Genomic DNA, 27,653 nt, shown 5'->3' with positions numbered 1-27,653 from the left:
TTTTATTACTTTAAAAAAATATCGGACTCTCCTCTTGGTGTCCAATGGGCCACCATTTTAGTCAGCACATTTTCTCTGTGTGGAAAAATCATGGTAATTATAAAATACGCACATTTTTCCACTGGAATCCCACAGAATTGTTGCATATTACTTTAGTAAAGCTGTTAATAATTAAAAAATTTGTTTATTTTGTGAATGTTGTGCACATTTTTGTTGCAATTTAGTCACAAAGTTTAGAACTTTGTTTGCAAGCTGACGTCATTTCAGTTGTAATATTTGCTGAATAGTAAATGTTCCTTATTGGTCGCCAAACAGTGAGATTTTAGAATCTCACTGGGTTCAGAACAAAGAATTGGTGTAAAACGTGTGCACTGTTGTTTGGGATTGTTGAATCCATACAAATAGTTTCATACATTGTTGGGTCACATGGGGTACATGATGTAATTAAAACATATTTTGGTGTAAATTACTCATTGAATGTCTTAAAAATGTAAATAATTTTGTTTTGTACCTTTATTTTTTCCCTCTGACTCATGGAAACTAACTTGGAAAAGGTTGGAGACAGGTTCCAGTCACCCGCGATTACCTTTTTCAGAAGGAATTTGTCCTGCTAACACTTTCAAACACCAGATGCAGCATTTTACATTTATAAGTCCTTTTGGAAACTCCTCAGCAAACATCATTCACAACTGGCCGCCAGCAGTTGCAGCCCATTGAGATCCTTTTTGTAGATAAGGTGAGTAACTTCAGTGTGATGATTTCTGTTTGGTTGTTCGGAACAGGATTCCCTGACTGAGCTGGTAAACAGAGCAGCGTTTTGATACAAAAATAAATAAAAAAATCGTAGCAGCAACAAAGGCGTCAGTCGAGCCACCAGTGGATAACTCTGTTTGCTTAAACAACTAACTGAAAAGCTTAAACTGTGCAGCGATGCACTATAATCAACAGGAATCTGCTTGAGGTCTCTTATCAGTTGGCAGGAGCTGTAATGAAACTGGAAAACCCAGAAAGTAAACATGGGAGAGACTCTGCAGCTCTGGATCCCACGGGATGGCACACTTCCCAGTCATGTGTCTAATAAAGAAGTCCCAGATCTCTACCGAGGTCATACTTTGTCCTCGGTGTACGTCGTCTGTAGATGACTACGATGGTCATCTTTAGCTTGTGATGTTTTACACGCAGAACTGCTAAACCTCCCCAGGGGCGCGTTGCAGAAAGACACCCAGAAAAAGTTCAGCACACCAGGAGAGAGGAAGATGAAGACCCAGGGGTCGATGATAGAGGTAAATGAGATGAAGCGGAGGGCAACCAGGTCCATTGGATGATTCTCGTGAGTTGTTGTAGAGTTGATGTACACCCGGAACTGTGAGACCAACAGAGAAAGCACAGAAGACATGGTTTAAAACCCAGTTCCTGCCTTAGACGTCCTTGAAGACATCCTGCTCATTAATCTTACCGTAAACCTGTTGGAGCGGCAGCAGAGGAAGAGTTGTTTATAAATAACAAACAACTAAATTTTAAGGAAATGCACAAGAACACAGGACGTTTTGTTTCTGATCCTGTCAATAAAATAACAATCCAAGCCTTACATCACATCAGTTAGATTCGAGTTTACCGAGGGTTAAATGTCACGCCTGCTTGATCAACACGCTGTGTGATTTTATCTCTGTGGAGAGGGCAGTAATGCGCCCACCGGATGTTTACGGAGCACGCAGTGAAGTTCTCAGACAGGAAAGTTTATTCCCCTTCTCTAGAAGGCTACTGAGGCTGAATGTGTGATCGTGTGTTTTGTGCTTTTATGAGAGGCAGATGTTGATTTCTGAGACGGATACAGATTCCCATGCTGACACCACACGACGACGACTCTTTATTGGAATGTTGTGGACTACACAGCATTTGTGAACAGATTTGAACCCTTTAAGACCTGCCAGTGAAGTTCACCAGAACTTATATCCACATTTTTACATGCTGTGGTGCCATTTTTTGGAGTATTTTAACCTGCTATACATCAATACAACCTGTAACGTCCAGGAATGGTCAGTTTTCACCTACAGATTGACCTACATGCCACCGGTCATCTACAGACCTAATTCCACCCTCTAAGGTGGATTTTACATTCTATCTTCCAACAAGCCACAAGGTTCTGCAAACCTTGTTGACATTTCAGGAGGAACAAGATGTCAGCCTGTGTTCCCAAACAAAGCCTTCTTTTGATAACACCGCAGGATCGCTCACTCTTAAGAAAAAGGAACTTTTACAACTCATGCGTTAAATAATCATTAAATAATAATATGGTTGAATGAACAAACGTTATATGAATACTAATGAAATGTTTTGATTAATCTGCTTAAATTACTGTGGTTGAAATGAATTTAATTATTACAATAAAACATTTAGGTGTTATGATCAGTAATGTTTGATATAACAAGTGAGTCAGTATCTACACTCAGACACAATGTTCATTAGAGATAAATTAAAGTTAAAGTAACGTCACTCCGCATAGATATTTTCTAGAGGTGCTGAAAAAAATCGATTCAAGTCTGAATCGGGATTCTTATTAATAAAGGTTCAGAATCGATTCCAGGAACTCAAATATTTGGCATGTTACAGGTTTGAGACACACTTTTTTGATCTTTGTTAGGAGAGTCAGTACTCCGTTTACTTTTGTGGTCCCATAAATTGAGATGATTTATGTTTGATTCTGCTGATAAGAGGGCACTTGAATGTAATTGTTTCCATACTCAGAAATTTGAGATATTCTCATATTTATTTTCTAAGTTGATAAATGAGTACTCAGGATTACTCATGTAACTTGTTTCTACACATACTTGAAAAGTATTCGACCGTATTACTTTCAAAGCTACTGTTAGGTAACTACAGATTTGTTATATTTTACAAGGTAAGCAAAAATAAATTTTGCCTTTTGGTCAAAACATTGCTTCTGTTTACAGTTTTAGAATCGCTTTATTTTACATTGTAAATTATCATTTTTGGAGCATGACCAGTTTAAAGTGAAATAAAAATGTCCCATAGCTTTAACTAACTTGTACAACAAAGTAATTAATCCTGGAGCTATAATAATATAATTTCTTACTTTTTATAAACCTGACTCTGCCTGAATTGATAAGAAGTGTGTTTGATCCCTGAAAAAGCAAAGAATCCTAGAATATTCTGAATAAACATCCAAAGACCAAGCAGGTTGGTATTCTATATATAGAGAATCACAGCTTATTGGTCATAAGTAAAGGTAATATATTAAGCTCAAAAGCAACAATATTTAACCCTCTACAAACCCTTACACTCAAAATTTTAATAATATTTATGTAAAATGTTCAGAGCAACTAAATATTTTACTACAAAAAGCAATTATCCATAAAGAAATAGAAAATCATTTTTTGTTTTTACACATTTTTCATTATACAGAAATGCCACACCTAATGTCAAATGTCAAATGTCAAAAAAAAAGTTGCACACGATCCTTTAAAAAAATACAAATTTATTTGAAGTGCTTTCATAAATTAGTTTCTGAGATACACTCATTTATATAAACTGTAATAAAAACGAAAACATAAATAATAATAATCAGCAGGAGTCTAATGTAATAATAATGTTGAATATTTGTAGCAAATGCTTCAGTAGTATACAGTTTTCATTTTCTCTCACTAATAATAATTACAATAATAAAGAATATTACATGAATAGAGGAAATAGAAACTTAAACATCATCCGGTGCTTTAATGGCGCCAACCGCTTTGAGGAGGGAAGATGTACCGTTTGGCGCGTCCGCGATTCATCAAAACGTTCATAGTGGTGTGTGAGTGGGTCAGGAGTTTGTAGTGGGTGTGTGATGTGTGTAGGATGTGTTTATCTAAACGTATTATTGCGACAAAGCACAAGAAAAAGCTGAAAGGCTGGGACTACAAAGAACTAGAATTCGCGGGAAACTGACGTCAAAGCAGGTGATTGGATAAGTGACAATCATGTGACAGTTCACGTTGACAACGTGATGACGTTTATTCTAGCGGGTGAAGCCGTGTGAGCTGCAGATCAGAATGACACAGCATCTGTGTCTGAATGAAAACGCTTTTCTTATTTGCGCATTTTGGTTGTTTTCATTAGCGGAGATACCATACCACTTTATTTGTTGAGCGCTTTCAACACAACATTACAACCGACCAAAGCGCTGCACATGAAAACAAATAATAAAAAACCCAAGCTAAAACAGTCGTGTATATCATCCATCCGTTTTCTGAACCCGCTGGGTACACCTTGGACAGAGAGCCAGTCCATCGCAGGGCAACATAGAGACACAGGACGAAGAATCACACACACACACACACACACACACACACACACACACACACACACAAGGACAATTTAGACAGACCAAATAACCTAACAGTCATGTTTCTGGACTGTGGGAGTTAGCCGGAGAACCCACGCATGCACAGGGAGAACATGCAAACTCCATGCAGAAAGACCCAGAAGCGAACCTAGGACCTTCTCGCTGCAAGGCAACAGCTCTAACCACTGCGCCACTACGCAGCTCATCATATGAAGTAAAAAGATAAAAGAGTTAAAAGAACAACAGACTAAAACCAATAGAACAAGTAAAACCAGAATATAAAAACACAAATTTAAAATTGAACAAACAAGGTGGAAAAACTAAGGATGAGTTAATGCTTTATGGTTTGGGAGTTGAAGGCCAGGGAGAAGTCGTGGGTTTTCAGGCGTGATTTAAAAACGGCAATAGAGGGTGCTTGCCTAACCTGAAGAGGTAATGAGTTCCACAATTTTGGGGCACAGACAGAAAAAGCCCTTTCCCCGCGGGTCTTCAAACGTGCCTTAGGGACTGTTAGAAGGAGCTGATCTTCAGACCTAAGAGCACGAGGAGGGTAGTAGTAATGGAGGAGTTCACACTGATAGGGAGGTGCCTGACTGTTCAAAGATTTGATTGCGAGAAGCAGAATTTTTAAATTGATTCTGAACTGAACCGGCAACTAGTGAAGTGATTTAAGAGTGGGTGCAATGTGCTGTCTTCTGTCAGCTCCAGTCAGGAGATACGCAACACTCTGGGACGTGTTCAATGTGTGAGATGTAAGTGTAACTCCTCCGGTTTAATATGAAATCATTTTTTGTTCCATCTTATATAGTTTCAGTTCTACAAGCATTTGAATACAGAAATGCAAACGGAAGCGCCAGCGCTCCCGTCGGTCTTAAAGGGTTAAACTGTAACGAGAAGTTTGAGTTATAAAACTTAGACATTCTGTCTGAGTGTGTCCCTGCAGAAATGTAATTTCCTGATTAAAATTTAAGCTGCTGCTGAGTTTTTAAAGGATCAAACTCACATTTTGTAGGGATGGGTACCTTTGACATTTGAATCGATTCGGTACTAATTCCCGGTACCTAGGAATCGATACCGGTACTTAACGGTACCAATTTTCAATACTTTTGAGTGTTTCATATTTTAATTCTCTTTTATAATTAAATATATATTTTTCTCAATATATAACCATATTTGATAAATATCACAATAAATAACGTACAACTGTTTGTATTTTAACATCGTCCTTGTAGAAGAAGAAGAAAATATCATTTCTATAGCGCCTCTCAAGATAAAAATAACGAGGTGCTTCACAAAAACAAAAAATATAAAAAATTGTAAAAATATATAAAAGCATTTAGAGAATGTTTAAAAATATATTTAAAATGAGCAAAAATAAGCAATTGCGATTTAAAAGAAAAAATGTTAAGAAAGAGAGAGTGAATAGGAAAGAGGGAAATCAGTGTAGTTTTATAAGCTGATAATTAAACTGAAGCAAACAACTTTACTGTGAACTAAATTTACTGTGTAACTTCATTCCTTTTGACGTCCTTTTCTTTGATTTTTCCTACTGGGAAGTTAGAATTTCCTAGGAGAAAGTGAACACACCATTAGCTGATAACAATGGTGGCAATGGAAGCTAATTTATCAAGCTAACGTTATCTTAAACAGTTTATTTAGCTTGTGGAGCAGATTAAAACGATGATGCCTCACACTTAGATCGTTGTCGCTGGTTTCATCTTCATCCAATCACCCGTCGCATTTAGTAAAGTGAAGCCGAACTTTAGAGCGCGTTCATGTTCTTCTTGTCGGAAATTCGGAGTTCCGAGGAGAAAGCGAACACACCATTAGCGAAACGGAAGCTAACAAATCAAGCTAACATTATCTTAAACATTTTATTTACCTACCGGAGCAGATTAAGATGAGGATGTCTCACTTAGATCGTTGTCGCTGGTTTCATCATCACCCAGTTACCCATCACATTTAGTGAAGTGGACCCAAGCTTTAGCGTGCGTTCTTTCTACCCATGCTGCTCTGCTTACAACTGGCTCGCAGCGACCGACAACATAACGCTCTTGCGCATGCGCAGCTGTCTAGGCAAGTTCTCGTTATGAAGGATGGGTACCGAAACGAGACACCGTTTCAAATGACGTGAATCGGTGCTCAGTCGGTACTATGGAATTCGGTCGGTACCTTAAAAAGTACCGAATTCGGTACCCATCGCTACAAGTCAGCTTCCATGTGTTAAGCATTTTTGACCAGTGATCAGATTTGCATCATTTATTTAAACTAGAGATACTTTTGTTTGTTTGCTTTAGCACCCCCTAGAAAATGATTCAAAAATATTAAAATGTCGCAGAGTATTAATTTAACATTTGGATAAACGTGTTTTTGTGACCATACAACTGTTCTGTGGGTCTTCGGTACAGCTGCTGTGACTCAACTGTTCACCTCACTTACTGCCATTGACGACAAAAGTCATCCTTTCAAATCCAACAGTTGCTGCCATTGACAAAAGTCGTCAAATGCAATTTTTTATGGGGTGGGCGTCGGAACGAGTAAGAATCAACATCACATCTCTAAAGCTGATCTTCATCCGCATACATCACATGTCATGTGATCAGGAAGTAGACAATCCATGAATTAGGAGATCGTTTTGGGCCGCTGCTGTGAAAAAAGCGAGGCGCGAACCGGGAAAGCTTCTGCAGCTCACAATTAGACAACGGAGAACAAATAACGCTCGAAACGCGCCGATTCTTCCTGATTTAAGAAGTTAGTCAGCTACTTGTTCTTTTGTAATTTTGGCGTTGACATCATCATAGAGCACAGTGTTGTGTGACTCTTCAAACAGTAAAAACACTCCAAAACGCTGGCAGCGAGAGGCTTTTCTGATCAGGAAACGGCTGGCAGTGAATGAGTTAATGTGTTCTGTAATAAATCTGAAAACTATCATGTAGTACCACCACCACCCGGCAATTCACAATATGGTGACCTGTGAATCTAAACCTAAACAAGTGAGGCCTTCGGTGATTTAGAAGTTCTGTGTTGTTTTCTTTTAAACAAGGCAGGAAATGTAGCTTTTTTTTTTTTTTTTTTTTTTTTTTTTTTTTTTACATATTTGAGCCTTTTAGCAAATTCAGTGTTTGAAAACTGCATTTAGCTTTTACTTATAATATTTTTGTCAATTATAGAAATTTATTAGTATTTTATTTGCTGATCTGAAACAGATAAATCTTTGGGCTAGTCAGTTTCGCAACTATTCAGAGAAAAAAAAACAATGTTTTTTATTAATTTATAATATTTTTTACTATGTTTATTGCTTTTAACAGGCGTTGTCTTATGCTCACGTAAACACTTCAATCAATCAATAAAAATCTGGGTTGTGCTAACTTAACACATCACCTCAGGCATTTCCTCTCACCCCCCCCCCCCCCCCCCATCTGTGATAAATAGTTGCTTCATTACAAAGTATTTGACCTTTTAAAAATAAACATTTAACTGCACCAGTTTTATTATCAATAAACCGGTTCAGAATGAGCAACAGATTTTAACGATAAGTTCCTTTTTACTTCCTCCTGAAAAAAATCTTTGGCATTGGTAGCTTTTTGTTTGAATAGGAGGCGGTGAATTCCTCTGAGTGATGGAAACCAGCTTTTAAATACAATCCGTGGTAGCCATGACATGCTCTCAGGTTTTGCTTCTCCTGCTACTGATCTCTCGCGGGACGAAAGAGGAACAATATATAGTTAAATGTGAAGGAGAAAGTGACCATTAGTGGAGTTAATGCATTCAGCCACATTGTTTTCTTATTCTCTTCCTGCCTTCAGATTTTCTCTCAGGTTGTTTTTATCATCAAAGATTTTTAATTAAAACTAATTGAGGAGAAACAGCTCTGAAGATACATTTTCTGTTTCGTCTTGTAGGTGCAGACTGGTTCTTGTGTTAATTGGTTAGGGTTAGGGTTCCCCATAGCTGCAAAAAGACATTAAAAGTCTTGTTTAATGGAACATTAGCAGATCTAATGTGTGAAAAACTTCCAGACGCTTAATCTTGAAGAACAAACGTTAATAAGGCTTGAGACAGTTGGAACTGTTGGGCAACATGACCCTAGTCCGTTATTGCATCTGCGCCGGGTTGGCAGGGAGGGCTTTTGTGGGTACAACCTTGGTGTTGATGTTGGATTTGGTCGGGGGGGGGGGTGGGGGGGGGGGGGGTGTCTGTGTTGGGGCTTAGGCCTTGGTGTTAAGTGATGGGCCCTTGGCTGTGGGGAGCTCTCTGGGCTGGGTCTTGGTTGATGCCTTGCTCCTTTGGTATCCCTGGAAGTTGTCTGACTGGGTGGGATGACTTGGTGACCTCCCCCTCATATCTTGGACTCACACTGGAGAATAAACCTAACTTAGAACAACCTGTTATAAACATTCACAGACGTTCCCAGCACCAACCCTTTATCCTTCGTGAGCTCTGTTCCCTCACTGTCATCCCAAAACCTCTCTTGTTGTTATCCACCAGCGTTCTCCATCCCTACTGCTCCCCATTACTTCAATATGCTGTCCATCATCAATAGGAACCAAGGAACCGAGGTCACCAAAAGGGCTGGGTGATATGGTAAATGGCCTGTATTTGTATAGCGCCTTCTTAGGGTTCTACAACCCCCCCACCAAGACTCTTCACAACACAACCAGTCGTTTATCCATTCACACATAGGTGGGGATGAACTACAATGTAGCCAGAGCAGGCCAGTTGGGTAAAGTCTTGCCCAAGTGCACAACAGCAGCATTCTCTGGTCAGCGTGGGATTGAACCTGCAACCTTCTGATTACTGGACAACCCGCTCTACCTCCTGAGCTACTGCTGTCCCTAAATATTGCCTAAAATCAATATCACGGTATATTGAGGAGTTCCCCTCAATAATGACAAAATTAAAGGCCCAGAAACAAAATGTCCACTAGACCAGCGTTTCTCAAATGGGGGTACGTAAAGAAACTCCGGGGGTACGTGAGAAAATGTACATTCATTTAAAAAAACAGTATCCATGGAAAATCTTTAAAAAAATAATTATTTAATAAATATTTTAGGAAAATATAAGTAAAAGTTCATAAAATGTGTTTTATATTCAGTAGAAGTAGGCTAAATTCATTATCCCAAAATCCCAGAGTCCTCCCCCCAATGCTTTTGCGCTCATTAGGGGGCACTCGGCTGAAAAAAATATTTCAAAGGGGGTACATCAGTCAAAAAAGGTTGAATGCCACTGCACTAGACGGTATTACATTGCATTAGGGCTGCACGATATTAGGAAAACCTGCAATATTCGATAACAGTGATTAATATTGCGATGACGATATTACTTGCAATAAATAAAAACTTTACTCAGGAACAAAAATTATAAAAAAAACAAAAATAAAAAAAAATCATAAAAATGAGTAAAGCAAACGATGTGACGAAAGGGAAAAAGAAAACAAGAAAAGGCAGTCAGTGGATACCGGGAAAAAAAGCAGAATCAGCAAAAAGAGCAGAACAAAGCTAACTCAGGTGTTTGCTAACAAAATGAAGGGCCGTCTGCCTCGGGGGCGGGCACCTAACCTATGAGAACCCTCCCGATTGGCCAAATGGGTGAGGAGCTCTATTTGATTTGTTAAACATACATCATGCTTCTGTTTGATTGACAGAATGCATTATATGTAGCAAACATTTGAGCTGACCGTTCATTGCGATATTTATCTGTTCTTTGCGATATGCATATTGTGCATGCTGGTATTGCGATAACGATATATTTACGATATATTGTGCAGCCCTACATTGCATACATAGTCATGTGACTCGAGATGGTACAGCTTCTTAAAGTGACACGAATGTCGCCAACTTACTTACATCAATAAAACCTTTGATTTTTTATTATAAAATGTATTGACACGGGAAAAACGATATCAGTTATGAGTCAGAAAAGTCGATATATTTTTGATATATCGCCCAGCCCTAGTCACCAACAGTGCATCCAAAATCCCTTGCCTGGATCACGGATCCCTCCCATCTAAACAATAAAGACATCACACATATGGCCCGGATCGTCAGCAGCGACCAGACCACCCCCTCCATAGCCATGTGCAGAGATGGAAGTGGGTACGCTTCAGTAAAAGCTTCGACCCTTCTGTCGTTACTGCTCTTAACATTTTAAAACACTAATCCTCCGTACCACTTTGGTATGTGCTGCCCTGTCCACTATGTGTACATTGGCAGCATCTTGGCAACTTTTCATTTAATACAGTTAATCACAACAGTAGGATACCACTATGTATCCTTTGTGCAGAACAAAAACAGCCCTGGCACACGTGGGCATCCAGCTTCATCATAAGTATGGATGCTGAGGTAGAACAAGTAAAAAAAAATAAAATGCTTGCAACATCTAATCTGCATACACGTCGGTTATGTCCGTCTGGAAGCGCTGAGCGTCATGGCTTTAAGTGAAAGCACATGACATCATTAGTCTGATTACCGTCAGCCCTCCACATGTGTGAGAAACGTAAACACAACAAATGAAGGGTCGTGTTTTTTCCAGCCAGAAAAATCCGGCTCACACCGCGAGCCCATTTTCTTCTCTGTCAGCGGCAACAGGAAGTGTAATAAAAGTGTTAATGTGAAAAGTCTGTGAGAATATAGCCGTCTGAGCGATTCAGAAAAGGAAGTTTGACTCATCCATGAGTCAGAGGAGGAGATAATTTGATCTCTGAGGTCGTTTTATCATCCTGAGTTCACGTCCATGAACGCTTACTCATATGAGGAAACAAAGACCCAAAAACGCATTTAAAATTCCATTTTTAGACTTTATCTCTGTCATTTTCTCTCTCTGAGGTCTTTTTAAATGTTTAATGCAGCCAGAGACAACCAGAGGCACATCACGCTCAGAAGGCATAATCCTATCACAGTTTCTTATTGGCCACGAAGTGTAATTTAACCCCACTTTCTGTGTGTGTGTGTGTGTGTGTGTGTGTGTGTGTGTGTGTGTGTGTGTGTGTGTAGACTGCGGCATCACTTACTTGGACACCCCTGAGTGAAGCTTTAAAAAAATGATTCATTTGCTGTCTTAATGCGAAGCCTCTGGCTGCTTGAAGAACAAACATAAAACATCTTTACATCTGTGTTCAACACACATCGGGCTTTAGTTAATATATGAGACAGGCAGTGAGTTTGTTAAATATGCAATGATTTATTGGCACAGACACCTGGTAGCTACTTTCCAACGTGACCACTAGGTGGTGGTAACGAGTCGAGCATTTTCCCCATCAGACGTTTAATAGGCGGGCACATTTTTTCAGCACACCTGCCCAAAAACTCAATGTGACCCCGTGTTTCTAGTCATAGTTACATTTTCTCAGCCTACAGCTGTCTTCAAGACTTTTCTAAAGTCCGTAAACACAGAACGGTCGCTAAGACTAACTCGGGTTAAAGCTACACTCTGAAGTTTTTCCCTCTTTCAGGAATTATGTATGATTTTTTTTAGAAATCTGTAAAATTGATGGTCTCCCCCTGTACTGTGATCCAATGTAGGACATACATCATTGTTTTTGCTAAGCCCCCCCCATCCTGTAGAGCCTCCTGCTATTTGAACTGACCACCGTTCAGCATTAACCACCAGACATCCACTTACAGACAGATGTCAATCACAGAGCTTCCGCGAGCTAGAGATGTGCATCCACGAATGAGAAGCATCACTATGGATGTTATAATAAAGCAGCTTTCCGGAGTTTTCCCGTTTCAGAAATTATGCCCAGTTGCCCATATGGTTAATCCGGCCTTGACTATAGTTGAATTTAAATCTGCCATCGCTATTGGCTAAGAGGTACCCTAGAATGTTAGCTGGAACGATGTGATGTCACAATGTCATTGTGAGCCTGTGTGTGTGTGTATTTGTTAGCGGCTCCACCCTCTCGGTCTGCTAGGCAACAGCATTTGTTGCAGTTTTCAAACAGGAAGTGGGAGTGAAGTAATATTCTGGTAGGGGGTGACTTGCTCTTTGAAGCAGAAGGTTTACACTTTAAAGCACAGAATCTAGCCTAGTGAACTAGACATAATTTTTGATTGGCAGAGTTTGGTCTAGGAACGCTCCATTGCAGTGGCGGCTGGTGGTTGTATTTGTAGGGTGGGCTATAAGACATTTATAAAATTGCTGCTGTAGAGAGTTTTTAGCCACACTAGCAGTTAGCCAGTCCTTCGGCTGAAATCAGATCAGATCAAACTTCGGTTTTGTCGCTTTTTCTTTAGTTGGATTTGAATATCCGTTGGTCTATCTGCCCCCAACCTCTTTGGTATGTTCTTGCTGTGTCTGATTTCTAATTCCATTTTTGGTTCTTTTATAAAACACAGAAAAGGTTTCTTTGTACCTTGCTTGCGGACAGTTTCGTTCGCGGCTGCAAACTTCCTCAGAGCTGACGCTGACGATGGCATCACTTCCTACTCCGCGAACGAAACTTTCAGCAAGTAAGGTAAAAAGAAACCGTTTCTGTGTTAAAAAAACCCCCAACCTATTAATTTCTATTTTCTCTTCCAGAGACACAGATGAAAACGGGTGGGATAGAAAATAATCTACCTCATTCATTCTAATTTTGCACACTGCCACCGCCATTATTCCGATCCTCTCTGTCTATGCCAAACCACACCCACAAACCACACACTGTCCATCATAATTGGCTTAAACCCAAGGCCTTAGTCCGGAGGGGGGGGGGGGGGGGTCCAGCCTTTCAATCACTTCGTGCCACTAACTGCATTGAATATAATGGGGCTGTTTGGGCTGGGAAAAGTTTGCCCTTTGGACAGAGTTTCAAAATGTGATGCAATTTTTTTCATTTGTGTTTAATAGATAAATATTTTAACATTTTGTTTTTACATTTGGGAGGGCTTAGCCCTACTAGCCCTCTTATACCAGCTGTCACTGCTCCATTGGAACCTCTGCAGCCCCTAACAGCATTCTGGATGGCCAATCACAGCTCTCTATAGGGGTTTCAATCCTATAGAGCACTGTGATTGGTCCACAATGGTGGGCCAGTCACAGTGCTTTATCTGCGTTGTGGACCAATTACAGCGCTTTATCCCCTTCTTGGCCCAAAATTGATGTAAAAGCCGTTTCAAACGAGCTGTCGCCATCTTGTTCCACTCTGTCGCATCATCCCACCCACCAGACTAATAGAGGGCCCTAATTAGCCCACAAAAGCGGATAGAGCGTTGAGATTGGCCCACCAATTTTTACATCAATTTTGAACTATTTGTACTTGGGCTTTAATAAAATCAGGAGCAGATAGATGTATTTAAGTCCTTTATTTAGAAAAAAGGATGTATTTTTGCCTTCTTCAATTGCGGACCGCCTCGTTTACCGATATGTGTTGCGGTGAGTACGTCATGTTGTTCATTGTCCAGTAGCATGCAGATGTCGTTGGAAAGACAAAGGTCGAACTCGTCCCACGACCAAGAGTCGTCAACGGAGCGCTATTTATTTAGTCTGGCTTGCCAGGCTACACAGAATCTATTAAACAGATAGAAAATTAAATCAGCTATTACTGGAAATCCCGCTGAATGTCCGTTACGTTTCCCTTCTCAGGCCCAGAAGAATATTTGGAGTTTCTCTCAGTAGAAATAATATTTCATTTAAAAAAATAAACAAGTAAATTGTATTTCTGGCTTGATCTAGATGTACATCCACCAATTCCACCTAGACCATTTCTGCCATTTAGAGCTTGAAATGGAATATTGTAAAAGGTTGCCTATGCTTTAGTGCAGGGTAGCAAATGGACATGTCTGCCACAGGTTAATAAGATAATTACTACATATGAGGTAAGCTCAGGGCAGAAGAGCCGGGGGGGGGGGGGGGGGGGGGGCAAATTGAAACAGATTTACTTGTAACATCCATGTGCAGAAGGTCTGGGTTCTCTGGATGTCTAGTAGAACAGCAGAAATCTGACTGAATGCTGGCTGAGAAACAAAAGGAAAAACAAACAGCCATTCAATGTAGAGTGGTAATTCTACGGAAATGAGAATACTCGTTTCCTCTTGGAGGCCTCATCAAACTTCGTAAAGCTTTTACTCACTTTTTACCAATCCAAGTAAATGCATACTAAAACCTTAGCAAGGCAATGGTGGCGCAGGAGTTAAGTGCTCACCCTGTAATCGGAAGGTTGCAGGTTCCAGCCCCGCTGAGTCTGTCGCTGACTTTGTGTCCTTGGGCAAGACACTTAACCCACCTTGCCTGCTGGTGGTGGTCGGAGGGATCGGTGGCGCCAGTGCTCGGCAGCCTCGCCTCTGTCAGTGCGCCCCAGGGCAGCTGTGGCTACATCGTAGCTCATCACCATCAGTGTGTGAATGTGTGTGTGAACGGGTGAATGACTGATTGTGTTGTAAAGCGCCTTGGGGGGTTCCAGGACTCTAGAAGGTGTTATATCAAATACAGGCCATTTACCATTTAACAACACCTTTGGTTGTGACTCAGGAGTCATAAACTCCTTTCTGACATCCCAAAAAAGAAATTAAAATGGAAAAGTACCTCAAGTGTTCTGAATTCATAAACGTTTTTATTTAACGTGACTAAAAGTTAAGGACGCAGCCTTTTCTCCTCATACCAGAGAACTGACTGACTGTTCGACCAACTAAACAATCACCAACCAACTTGTCTACCAAGAGATTATTTGTCCAACCAATTTATCAGCCAACCAATTATTCCCCCAATAGATTAATCAACGGATCAATTATCTGACATAAATTAATCGCCTGATTACTTGCCCAACAAATATATGGACAAGCTGATGAATCAACCAGCCACTTATTTGACCAACCCATCAGCTGACTTATCTCTAAAAGTTGCTTTGGATTAAATAATTTGCTGTAATAAAAACAATAAGAAGTCCCTCCCACTGTCAGGTGCCATTATAAAAAGATAATCCATTACTTTCTCACCAGTTAATGTTTTAGAGTGTACTGACAGCTCAGAGGTCGCCTCTACAGCTTCCTTTGATCTCTCTCTCTCTCTCTCTCTCTCTGTCTCTCTCTCTCTCTCTCTCTCATTTGTTTCATTAAACCTCCTGACGAGTCCTCCTGATGAGGCAGTGATGACAGCTGATCCCTGTGTCCTTGACTTGTCTACAGAGGATGCCTGCAGGGGAGGACAGGTAGAGATCCCTCACTGACAGGTAGATTTTGAAGGCTCTCAACTTCTCACAATGTTACAAGAGAAAACTCATGCAGTTGTTTCTGCCTGGTTGTTGTCTACGTATACCGTATCCCTGTTAATACAGTGAACACAAAAGTTCAGCACTTATTGTAGGAATCTTCTTCTGGAGCCGCCGCTGAGACCGACAGCAGGAGTCGGCTCGTCAGTCCATTACAGCAGTCTATGCTTAAGTGCACAACGCCATTCGCTATGGGAAAAACAGTTATTGATTTCACATTTGATGTCAAAAGTGACACTTAAAAGCCGATGTGGTTCCCAACAGATTGCTGAGAAGACAAATTTCAGACAGTGTAATGGCTGTTGGCTGTGTGTTTGGGTCATTTACAGACTCTCATTGATCTAGAGTTCTGGGCGAACTCCAGTCATTTGATTACTTTATTGCACTGTTATTCTTTTGTAGCTTAACTAAAATGGGATTTGGGCTTAGTGAGTGAGAAAACCCCAACTTCTCTGGAGTGTTTAAAGTAGTCCCCCTCCCCTACATTCAATAGGGGAGGAGGAACTTAGGTTTCACCTTTCCAGCACCTATAATGCAGCTTTGAATCTCAGTCCTAAGCTGTTTCGGTCTAAGTCACACCTCCCTGCATCTAAACAACACAACAACTCCCTCACAATAGAGGCTAACGACTCATCAGGGGTAGAGAGGAGGGGTATTCGGAGTAATTTCTACTGCTCCCTGGATGAGAAGCAAAACGTCTTCAAGAAACCAAAGAAGTCCAGTTGGCTTCATTTAAACTCTTCTGGATATAGGCTCAGCTATGGCTAACACTGGAACCACGACTCTGAGTTTAAACGAGTCACAGAAACACTTCTGAATCTTGGATTTATTTAATGGCTTGCACTAGGGCCCAACCAATAATATCGGCCGGCCGATATTATTGGTCGATATTGGGGTCATTAAAGGTTGGTTTATGCTTGACGCGTCCGCGAGGTCCACGCGGAAAAATTGCGTCATTTTAACAACCACGCCCCTCCACCGCGCCTCCGCACGGCCCAAACTTTCCGCACCGCTCACCTAGGAAATTTTCTAACCAAGCGGACGGTCGGACGCGGAAAAACATGGCGGACTGGCAAGAACTAGTATGGCAGAGGTTCGTAAATACAGACATTTGTATGATTCAGCTCTCAGAGATCACCATGATCAACATGTTGTTAATAATTCTTGGAGAGAAATAGCAGGCACTGTCGGAAAAGACGAGGACGCTGTTAAAAAATGCTGGAATGCCATGTTGTAAACAACAGTAATTTTTACTTCTACTATGGTGTAGTGTTGGATGCATGCTGTAGAGCTCCATGCTGCCCCCTACAGTTTGGGAGAATATTGGCTCACCGCAGAGACAAGCCGCATGAACCATAAACGTTGCAAGTTGTGAAGCGCGTTCCATCCGCGAGCCGCATCACCAAGCGGAAAGTAAATGCGTCAAGCATAAACCAAGCTTAACAGTATCAGCTATCGGCCAAAAAGACGGACGATATGGCTGGTATTGTGCTTCCTATCCAGCAGATGGCGCCAGCTTTTTGAACTCATGTTGTGTGGCTCCACCCCTTTGAACTTTGAACACAAATGATTGTTTTGGAACTTTTTTAAAAATGTATTCTTATTTATGTTTCTTATGTGCAATTATTTCCTGTGCAGGGTGAATAAGTTCACCAAGCTAACTTCCACAGAGTGTTACTTTGTTACAAAGCACAAGTATTACGTTTTATTTATTGCTTCATTTTTATTATTTTAATATTCTTATAGGGATCTAAATGTGTGTGTGTTGTTAGATTCCCCAGAGTTAGCTAAGTCAGAAAAAACATTTTGTAACCGGTTGTTTTAGCATAAAGCAATGGAAGGGAAGGCTTGCATTCACCTACATAAAAAAAAACACTACAGTGTATGTGAATTCACTTACATTGTTTTATGCTAAAGTAAGACAACCAACTGCTGCCAGATCATATTGGGCTGGTTATAAAATGCTTTTTCTGACTTGTCTAACTCTGGGAATCTTAACAAGACACAACTTTACTGAGTGGTGGAATATTCCTTTAACTTAATTGGGCAATTAGGCGGGGTACACCCTGGACAGAGAGCCAGTCCACCGCAGGGCAGTTTGCGTGTTCTGTTGTTTTTGCGATCTGCTGAATAAATCTTATTTGCATTACTTGGAAACCCGAGTGAGTTATAGAGACAGTTCTTTGCTGTGTAACAGAGAAATACGTTTGCATCAAAAAGGCAGAGAATGAAGGGTTTAAGCTCAAGAAAATTTGTATTTCTTTTTTTGTGTGAGGGAGATTTATCGGCCATTATCTCAGCTATCGGCCTTTGTTAAAAGTTTTATATCGGTATCGGTCCCCAAAAAAAGGCATATCGGTCGGGCCCTAGTTCGTATGCAGTCACACCCAGGACTAACACGCAGCCTGCTGAGATCCAGTTAAAACAGGACAGACTCATTTCAGTCGATCCATAGACGCAAAGGTCTTGTTCACTAAAAAACTGTATAATTCTTTTCAAGTACAATCACTCTCTCTGAGTTGCATTTGCATTCTGAATGTGAAAACTTTCTTCAATCCATATTGTCTGCTAGGGATGTGTATTGGTGAAATTCTGGCGGTATTATACAATACATCACAATATGTTGCGATACATTCGGTCAGACGATATTTGCGTTTTTTTAAGACTGAATTTATTTTAGGAAAAGTCAGAAAACGATATTTAAATGCTTCTCTGAAGGAACGGTTAAAAAACACACCGGGGATTGTACCTTTCAGTCATCAGCTATCTCTGACATCACTACACTGGTTTGGTTTCTTTGTGTCTTTGAATATTTTTCCATCTTGATGCATTTCTTTGTTATTTCACAATGTTATTTTTACAACGCTGAGGTAAAACATATTTAAAGGTATTTAACTGAAGCAAAAATAACCTGTTGCAAAACATTCAGAGATTACAGAATATATCAGTGTGTAAGAGACATAATAACTGATAATATTTACAATTAAAGCCTGATTTATGCTTCTCCGTCTGCGTCAGTGCGGAGACACGCAACGCCATTATCCGTCCTTGCGTAGGGCACGCAAGTACGTACGGAGTCGAGCCCACTTTTTTTAAACATCCGTCGAACGAGACGGATTACGCAAGCTTGTGATTGGTCAGGACGCCGCTGTTGTTTACAACGCCGCCATTGCAAAGAGAGCCGAGGATAACTAGCGGCAGACACGGAGAAGCTTGAAGAAAACCTCGCGAAAAAACTCTAAAAATATGAACGTTTCATCCTCCCGTGACTGGAGGAGTGAAAAGATGCACAGCAAGCATTTATTTGTGGACGGAAATGACAGGAAACGTGGGTTTAGAGGTGGGGAGCGCATGAAGAGGTGGGAGAATGAGAGACAAATATATCCGTGTTAAAAGTCTCTTATTTACACAAAAAACACAATATAAACACACTATCTTGGACCGATGCATGACAGGATACCACAGAACAGCGCTACGCCCTCTGTTGTCCTGCCGAGGAATTGCTTTGCAACACTCTCCAGGAGACGGAGAAGTAAAAGAGCAAAACGCTTCTGTCAATCCGTGCGTGTCTGGCCCTTGCGGAGCTGACGGAGAAGCATAAACCAGGCCTAAGTCATCTGGAGTTGAGTCCGTCTCTCCACACAAACCGAAAGAAAATGACAAAAAGGCTCGCTAAAACGCCAACGCCCCCCCAAAGAATTAAAAACCCCAAAGCTGAGTGCAAAGTTTGAGGCAGGGAATTATCAAGCTGAGCGTCTCTCTCCCACTCACGTCCCTTTAGCTTTTGTAGTTCTTAAGCATCGACTACAAAACACTTAATTTTGCACATAAACAATAATGTATTCTGTTAGTCAAATCCTTTAAAACCTTGAAAGATCACTCAAAGTTCTGCAGAACTTTGTTAAATTTGTGAACAGTCAATGAATTTTGAATTGTGTGCTACAGGATCATGCACTTTTGTGAAGAATAAACATGACGTCTGTCTTACCACAAGGGGCAGCGTGCAGATGAGGAAGATGACGGTCATGACAATCAACAGGATCAGGTGCTCCACCTCTACAGCCATGGACATCATCCTGCGCTTGCTGCTGGACCTCATCGTCGCTATCACTGAGCCCCGTCTGTTTCGCCGTTGGTACATCTTGTAGAGATGGTAGACCACGAAACCATGGCACACTACGTTGGTCAGTACAAGAACCAGCATGACTGTGGCGAACAGGTTAGCATAGGCACGGTCCTCTTTATCAGGCGGGTTCATGTCTATGAAGCACCATGTTCCAGGACAGTATTGAACATATCTACCAAATCCAACAAACGGGAGCAGAGAGAGCATTATACTTATGAAAAACATGACTGCGATTGTAACGTAGGCCCATTTCTTGGTGACGTGCTGGCAGTACAGGTAGGGGTACCCTATGGCAAAACATCGGTCCAGCGCCGTGCTGAGGAGGAGCGACAGAGTGATCAGGCTGAAGAAGGTCATGCTGAAACCAAAGTACTTGCACAAAACTTCACATTTAGGTATCATCTCAACTAAAGTTGTGTTCATCGCATGCGATAGCAGGACGACTGGACTGGTCAAACACGTCCCAGTCAGGTCTGTGACCACTAGCGACAGGATGAAGATGTGAAACAATCCGCTTGGCTTCATGTCTTTGTTCCTGGAGTCTCTGCGCCTTTGTATTTCTAGGATGAGCAGGGCCGCTACGTTGCCAAAGAAGCCTAGTCCAAACATGACGGCACTGATCCACATGTGTGCACCTGTGTTGATTGTGGGTTGGTTGTGGCAATCCGTGTTGTTCAGCTCATCCATGATGTCAGATGACTGGTTTAGTTTAATATGTGCTGGTTTCCTTTATCTAAACTAAACCCCCAACGTGAGACTTTGAGTAGTTGTCTGGGGTCATCCTGTCAAACCAGAAAGAAGAACAAAGACCTGTCAGATTTAGAGCTGCAACAGTCGCACCAATAAGAAACGCCGTCAGCTTCAGTCGAACACTGAGAACCCAGTCACCTGCTCAGATCAAAGGGCTTTAACCCTCCCACTGTCTTTATGGGTGACCCCGCGAGGAAAGTTGACCATTGAGCAGGATTGATGGTTTATCCCTTGGGTCCATGTGGCAGGGGTGTGGTGGTGCTCACTCCTCACCCCTGCCACGTGGACCTCATGGGATAAACCATCAATCCGGCTCAATGGTCAACTTTCCTTGCACTCCCATTAGGACAGTGGGAGGTTATAGACTTTTTACAGGGTCAGATTGGTCACTTTGATATTACATGAATCATACTTAGTCAAGTCAAGTCACTTATTTGTGACACACTTTTACACACCCAAATGGGAGACCAAAGCTCTGGACACATCAGAGAATAATCACACACACACACACACACACACACACACGCACACGCACACGCACACACACACACAACAGTAGAGCTAAAATGAAATAACACGCATAAAAGCAATAAAAGGCAGTAAATTCAAGTTTCATCTCAACCTAAAGCTAAAGAAATGAGTTTTCAATCTCAACTTAAAGGGTGCAAAGGAAGGAGCCTGTCTAATTTGGGGCAACGGTGGCACAGGAGTTAAGTGCTCGCCCGTAATCGGAAGGTTGCAGGTTCGAGCCCCACTCAGTCTGTCGCTGTCGTTGTGTCCTTGGGCAAGACACTTAACCCACGTTGCCTGCTGGTGGTGGTCGGAGGGACCGGTGGCGCCAGTGCTCGGCAGCCTCGCCTCTGTCAGTGCGCCCCAGGGCAGCTGTGGCTACATCGTAGCTCATCCCCACCAGGGTGTGAATGTGTGTGTGAATGGGTGAATGACTGATTGTGTTGTAAAGCGCCTTGGGGGGTTCCAGGACTCTAGAACGCGCTATATCAAATACAGGCCATTTACCATTACCATTTAATTTTCAAGACCAAGGTATTCCACTGAGTTCAGACCAAGGCAATAAGCGAAACATGCACGATCGCAAACGTCCGCTGGTTTAAGCTATGATAAAGTTTACAATAACAGAAATACTTGAATTTGACTCATGTAACCACTAAAACGCAGGAATGTCCCGTTCTGACACCGATATCTGAAATAGGTCTGATATCGGCCTGTACACTGTATTGGATTATATCGCACTGCATCAAATATCTCCGATATAAGCAGCCCGTGACCCTGAATTAGTATTTTCAAAGATATCTTTTTGTTTATATGTTTACTTAAACATTTTTCAGACTATTTTAATGTATTATTTATTATTTTATGTTTAAGGTATACATTTATGCAACCAAGGGTGGAAAGTAACGAATTACATTTACACACGTTACTGTCATTGAGTAGCTTTTTGTGTATTTATACTTTTTAAGTTGCTTTTAAAATCTGTACTTTTACTATTACTTGTGTCATTTTTTTTTAAAAGAATTGTACTTTGCTACATTTTCTGTCCTATTCGTTACCGAGTAAAGAATTATAGGCTTAATAAATTAAAAATATTACACGTTGCGTCTCAGCCGTGGGGTTTGTGGGTGTACACTTTTTATAACGAGGACGTTAAACAGCCTCACTTTTCCCACAGTTTTGCTCAAAAACATCAGTCTGGTCCCTGTGATGCACTCGCTGTTCTCTCCTGTTGGTCGAAACTCACACATTTGCACACCGCTGTTACATCATCAGTATTCTGCTCGATTCCATCTTTGAAATGTGTTTTCCCAACCGCTCCACACGGCAGCGGCAAAATAACGTTTAGCACTCATAAGAAGCCGATTCCCAGAGTGGTCTGAGAGCCTCTGTGAGTTTAAACATCTTGTTTGCGCTCTACACTTAATACTGGAGCTAATTCAGTTGTAAACATTGTGCTCCATCCCCGAGTGTGTGTGTGTGTGAACTCAGAAGTTGCTTCTTGATGCTATAGACATGTGATGATTTAGCCTGTTTCTTTATTCAACTCAAAAATAAGAGATTCGGTTATTGCTAAAGCAGTTCGATGTAGTTAAATTAATCATTCTAATTAGGGCTGCACAATATATCGAAAAATTATCGTCATCGCGATAACAGGACGTGCGATAGGCCCATCGCAAAGCACGTCAAAAACGGCGATAAATGTTTGGTTCAAACATTTCCATCCGTGTCATACATCAACTTTTTGTAAACGAGCTCTATTTTTTAAGCGGAAGTATTGTTTGACCAATCAAATGTAGTCCTTCTGATATACGGCCAATCAGATGGGTCCGTTCACGTAATACGCCCGCCCCCTACGTAGACCCTTACCTCAAAATTCCACTATCTCCGCTCCATCAACACTGCATACTTTAGTATTTGTTCATTTATCGTGAGTAATATCGATATCGCAATATTAAGCACTGTTATCGAATATCGCAGGTTTTCTTAATATCGTGCAGCCCTAATTCTAATGATTCTAAAATGCTGCATGTGTGTGTGCATGCGCACGTGCAAGCATGTTGGGAGCTGGCATGATTTAGCATTACTTAGATGTAGTCATCCTACATCGCTGACAAAAATGTAACTAAGTAACTTTCACTTATAGTACATTTTATTTACAATACTTTTTACTTTTACTTGAGTAAAAATGTAGGCAAGTACTTTTACTTTTACTTGAGTAAAAAATCATCAAAGTATTGGTACTCGTACTTAAGTAGGGGCATTTTAGTACTCCTTCCACCTCTGAATGCAACTAATGGTTAATAAAAATATTGGTAGTTTTTTTTATACTTGCTGTTGATGGCTTTTGTTCTCTGAATGTTGTCACTGGATCAAACCTTTCATACGTCCCACACTACGAAACTACGATATCGGATCGGATTCATATCGGTATCGGTCGATACTGAAGGCTGCACTACCAATTATATGAAATAATTACATGGAATTTTTAGAAAATAAAATACTTTAATGTTTATATTTAATTGATTACTTATGCATTACATTCACTTTTGCAATTGGCTGAAATGAAAATACTATCCTGATTAATTGCAAAGCCCTAATCAAATAAATTCTATAGCAATTCAACAGAATTTAGAATCACAATATTTTTTTAATGCATATAAAAAAATTGAGTGCTGCATTTGATTAGTTGATGACTCTCCGTTTGTCCTTCAAGAGCTGGGAAATCTCGGGTGACCTTCACAACTGGACTCAAAGAGACCAACATGAAGGGTTTGCAGACGCTGAACCCCCTCATCGGGGAACCTTCTGTGATTAATAACTATCTGATTTTATTAGTGATTTTGATCTTCCTGCATATTTCAAACATCGAAATCCCGCTTTACCTTCCTTTTCCTGGACAAAATGTAGCAACATCACGAGGAAAGGATGTTTACTTTTCTCCTCAAGCTTCAAATTGCTTTGGTGGCTCAGCTGCCTCTAATTTGTTGCTTGCAGGCTTTCAGTCTGGTTTAACTTATCTAGAGGAGAAATCTCTCTACAAGTTTTATGTAAAAGGCACGTTTTACATATTCAAAATCATTTCAGATGTTCAACTCGTGCTCCAGATTTGGGATTGTGAAACTGAGTTCCTCTTCTATCAACAGATATCAGCTGACATGATGTCATCTCACGTTCACAAGAACAAACTCTGTGTTTCACTTTCTCATCTGTCACTTTCAGACTTTATCATTTTCTCCTGTTTCCACATATCTGACCAGATTTTCATCAGGGAAGCTGGAGAAAACAAGCATCAAGCGTCCTTAAAACCAGTCAGAAGTGGACACATGAGACTAAATTGTCTAACAGATGTGTCCAGATGTTTGTCTGAGGATTCCTACTGTCTGTGTGAAAGTTTGCTTATGTTAACTATCAGTAAACGTAAATAAGCCTTAAAATAAAACCCTTTCCTGTTTCCTTTACCTACTTAAATCAGTTACTGACACTAAAAACGGGTATTTAATTAATAAATTACTCATAAATGGTTGAATTAATACCGAATGAAAGCTTATAACATTCACGAAACTGGGTTAGTTGCATTTAATCACTGAAATTGTATAATTTGTTTTAAATTTGATCACTTTTATAATAAACACGTCGTCTGTCGCAGGCGCGTGGACCTGAAGCGACTAAAAGCATCCAAATAGTAAACTTTCTCACCTGTTATGAGTTTATTCACGACATGTTTCGTTTTTTTCCGTTCTTAACCGGCACCGGACACGTCGGACTCCCGTGCAAAGAAAGTAAATCCTCGGTTGGTCGTTTTATGTTCCTGGCGAAGCCGCTCAGGTTGATAGGTGAGGTGCTGAGGGCGAGGCGCGCGCCACTGTGATGAGGCGGAGGCTGGCATGAATGGACCCGAGAAAAGACGCGGTTACGTCACCATTGGCCACGCCCACCCCGATGTACAAGTTCGATCTCGCTGAGGGACAAGCCTCGCCTGCAGTTGGATAAGGACTGATTCACCATGACAGTTTAAAAACACAGAACAGACTGTTTGGTAAGGGAAGGACAAACAAACCCAGGGTGTACAAAATAACCCACAACACTTGTTTTGTTCTAAAGCTTTACAGAAGAGTAAACCCAGCAGAAGTATGCACATCATTTTGAATTATCGGATTTTATTTTGAAACAAATATTCTAGCATTAATTAATTTAACTTGTAACCATTTAAAAATATTTCAGTTATTAAAAGAAAAATATACTTACAATATTGATAAGTTACACACAAATTTGTTAAAGTGACAATGTGTATTTTTCCTGGCGATCGGGGGCGTAGATACCCAAATTGTTGCAAGCATGCTGCATTTTTGTGTTGGAGTAAGACCTTACCAACGGATGCCCATTAGGGTCAAAAAGCTTTGGGGAGTGCAAACTTCAGCAAAAATAACAAGCACGTCAGACTCCCTTTCATCACTGGCAACAAGTGAAGAGGTAAATGTGTGAAACAACATTTAAGAATGGCAAAATTTTTGTAATCGTTTGTTACAAATCTGTAAATGAATTTTGTTCTCATGGTCTCCCGTAGAAGGAAACATGGTCTCCAATACGGGTTTTTCTCAATTCCAAGGAACCTCGCCCTGATGTCTGAGATGCAAGTCTGTTCCATTTAACTGCTTTCTTTGACCAAGGAAGCACAGTGTCCTCGTAAGCAAGGCGTCTGGCGTCACAGGACATCGCCTCCCAAGGCCAGGTGCCTTGACTTTGAGAAACACCGTTAGACCTGCTCCTATGTATTTTAGACCTGATTTTAGCTGCTAAGATTTTTCAATAACATTTTGATGGATATTCCCAGAAATTAATGGTAAAAACTACACATTGTCTCTTTAAGTTCCTGTCGGGAAACATTAATCTTCAATCAGAGTCTTCATGGAACGTTCTCTAAAGGTTTTCATGTGAAATTATGTTCGTCAAATGTTCCCTAAAGATTACTATATTGTTTCCTAAAGTTTACAGTAATGTAACTATTTAATAATATTGTAACAGAGAGAAAGTTCAGGGAACATTAGCACAACAGTTAGCTAGCAGTTAGCTTTCAGTGTGAATGTTCCCTGAAAGTTCCCCAAAAACTACACAATGCAAGTTACATCTCCTTACATCTCCTGAAATTCACATTGTAAAAGTTGAACCCATTCTTTAGGGAACCAATAGGGCACATAGTCTAAACAGTTCCCTCACCGTTGCCAGTTAAAGGCCCCGTGTGTGAAATTCACAGAAATCATAGTAAAAAGATCCGACTCTTTAGCACCACGCAGTTTAGAGTCGGTATTGCAGCTATTGGAGCCCCCGAGGATCAAAAAGGGTTTTTTTTAATCATTATTTAAAACTTTATTAACAAATATAACAAATACAATACAAAATCGTGTTGCTGTAAACGGCAGCATGTCATCATCTAATTCCAGCTTTCAAGTCAGCGAACAGGTTAGTTGTTTTCATCTAACTTATTTTATTAATTTAATCTAAATAGGTTTTGAATAAGAAAAACTTTTTTCTGTCAGTTATGTTTGCTAATAGCAAACGGCAGCTAGTTAGTGATTACTTCTGACTACAAAAAATGACAATATTTTGTTCATTTTATTTGAGAAATGTTATATTTCTATTTGCCATTTTGGAAATATACAAGGTAGTGTAGTCTGTAATTGTTTTCTCTCCGTAAACAGAGTCAGATATCATCCGATGGTTCATCAGTGGAGACAGACAGAGGACGAGGGAGAGGAAGAGGGCGAGGAAGAGGGAGAGGACAGACGTGTGCCAGCGCACAGAGAGGCAGTGGTGTTAGACATGCGACAGAAGCAGGGCAAGCATCCCAAGATGAAGGAGCCGAATTTGCTCAAACCAGCCGCAACGTCCCACGCACAAGAGGAAGAGGCAGAGCTGCAATAAAGTCTAGAAGATCGGCGCTTTCAAGAGCTGATGAGGAGAGAGTCGAGGAGCTTCAAAGGGAAAGAAGAGCAGAAATTGAGGTTTGTGTAAGATAATGAGCAAATTAATAATTATCTGGGTCAATATATGCCGTCCTGTCACTCATTTCATTCATATAAGTACATAGGGTAATTCTATTTAACCGTATAGCAAGTGTTTGGAATTATATGTAGTTTTGTAAAACATTCAGTGTCCTACTTCTTTCCTAATACATATTATTTGTTTTTGATAGTACCTTTATTTTAGGAATTAGCCATTTAATATATATAGTATTAATCAGCTACTCTTATAAACTTGTTAAAACATTTACAAAACATTGCTTTTTACTGTAATTCAATTAAAATAATCTTACAAAAATTCTAATCCTACTTTTCCCCCCAGCGCCTTGTACAGGGCATGAGCCTGGAGGACCACCGTCATCTCACCTCTCAACTTTTGGAAAGACAGCCAGGTCTGGTTTTTGATGTTTTGTTGAACAACCAACGCCGAGATAGGCACACCACACCCGTGCAGGCCCCTGCGTTAACATGGTGTACTTGTGGCAATTGCAGATATGCCAACAGATGCAGAGCGCAAATGCTGTGGACAACACTCTGTAAACTTTATAAGCCTTCTGCCCCATTTTAGACTTTACTGTTTGGATGAAGGTGTCCTGAGGATCCATCGTCAGTACAGAGCAGACCTCACCGTATTAGGACAGATTAGGGAACCAGGCGATGACAACAGGGAATACAGGTATGCTGCCTACCGGCACTTCATTTTCTGGCAGCATGGGT

At 40.7% G+C, this 27,653-nt stretch overlaps 1 protein-coding gene across 1 annotated transcript; it reads right to left on the bottom strand.

Moving 5' to 3' along the window:
* Positions 1–495: 495 nt before the first annotated feature.
* On the bottom strand, positions 496–24,775 carry ptger2a (prostaglandin E receptor 2a (subtype EP2)). Its single transcript, XM_015952495.3, has 3 exons — positions 24,616–24,775; positions 19,519–20,438; positions 496–1,363 (listed from the first exon to the last, which is right to left on the bottom strand). The coding sequence occupies exons 2-3, from the start codon at positions 20,341–20,343 to the stop codon at positions 1,106–1,108; spliced, it is 1,083 nt and encodes a 360-aa protein (XP_015807981.3). The 5' UTR covers positions 20,344–20,438; positions 24,616–24,775; the 3' UTR covers positions 496–1,105.
* Positions 24,776–27,653: the final 2,878 nt, after the last annotated feature.

This window comes from Nothobranchius furzeri, chromosome 14, assembly GCF_043380555.1.
Source record: "Nothobranchius furzeri strain GRZ-AD chromosome 14, NfurGRZ-RIMD1, whole genome shotgun sequence".
NCBI classification, from domain to species: domain Eukaryota; kingdom Metazoa; phylum Chordata; class Actinopteri; order Cyprinodontiformes; family Nothobranchiidae; genus Nothobranchius; species Nothobranchius furzeri.
Note: the sequence above shows the minus strand (reverse complement) of the source record. Positions and strands in the feature narration are given on the sequence as shown.

Coding starts and splice junctions, on each gene's coding strand:
- ptger2a (XM_015952495.3), bottom strand. CDS start 20,343: ATGGATGAGCTGAACAACACGGATTGCCACAACCAACCCACAATCAAC. Junction 1,364..19,518: donor TCTGCACGCTGCCCCTTGTG/GTAAGACAGACG, acceptor TTGGTCTCACAG/TTCCGGGTGTACATCAACTC.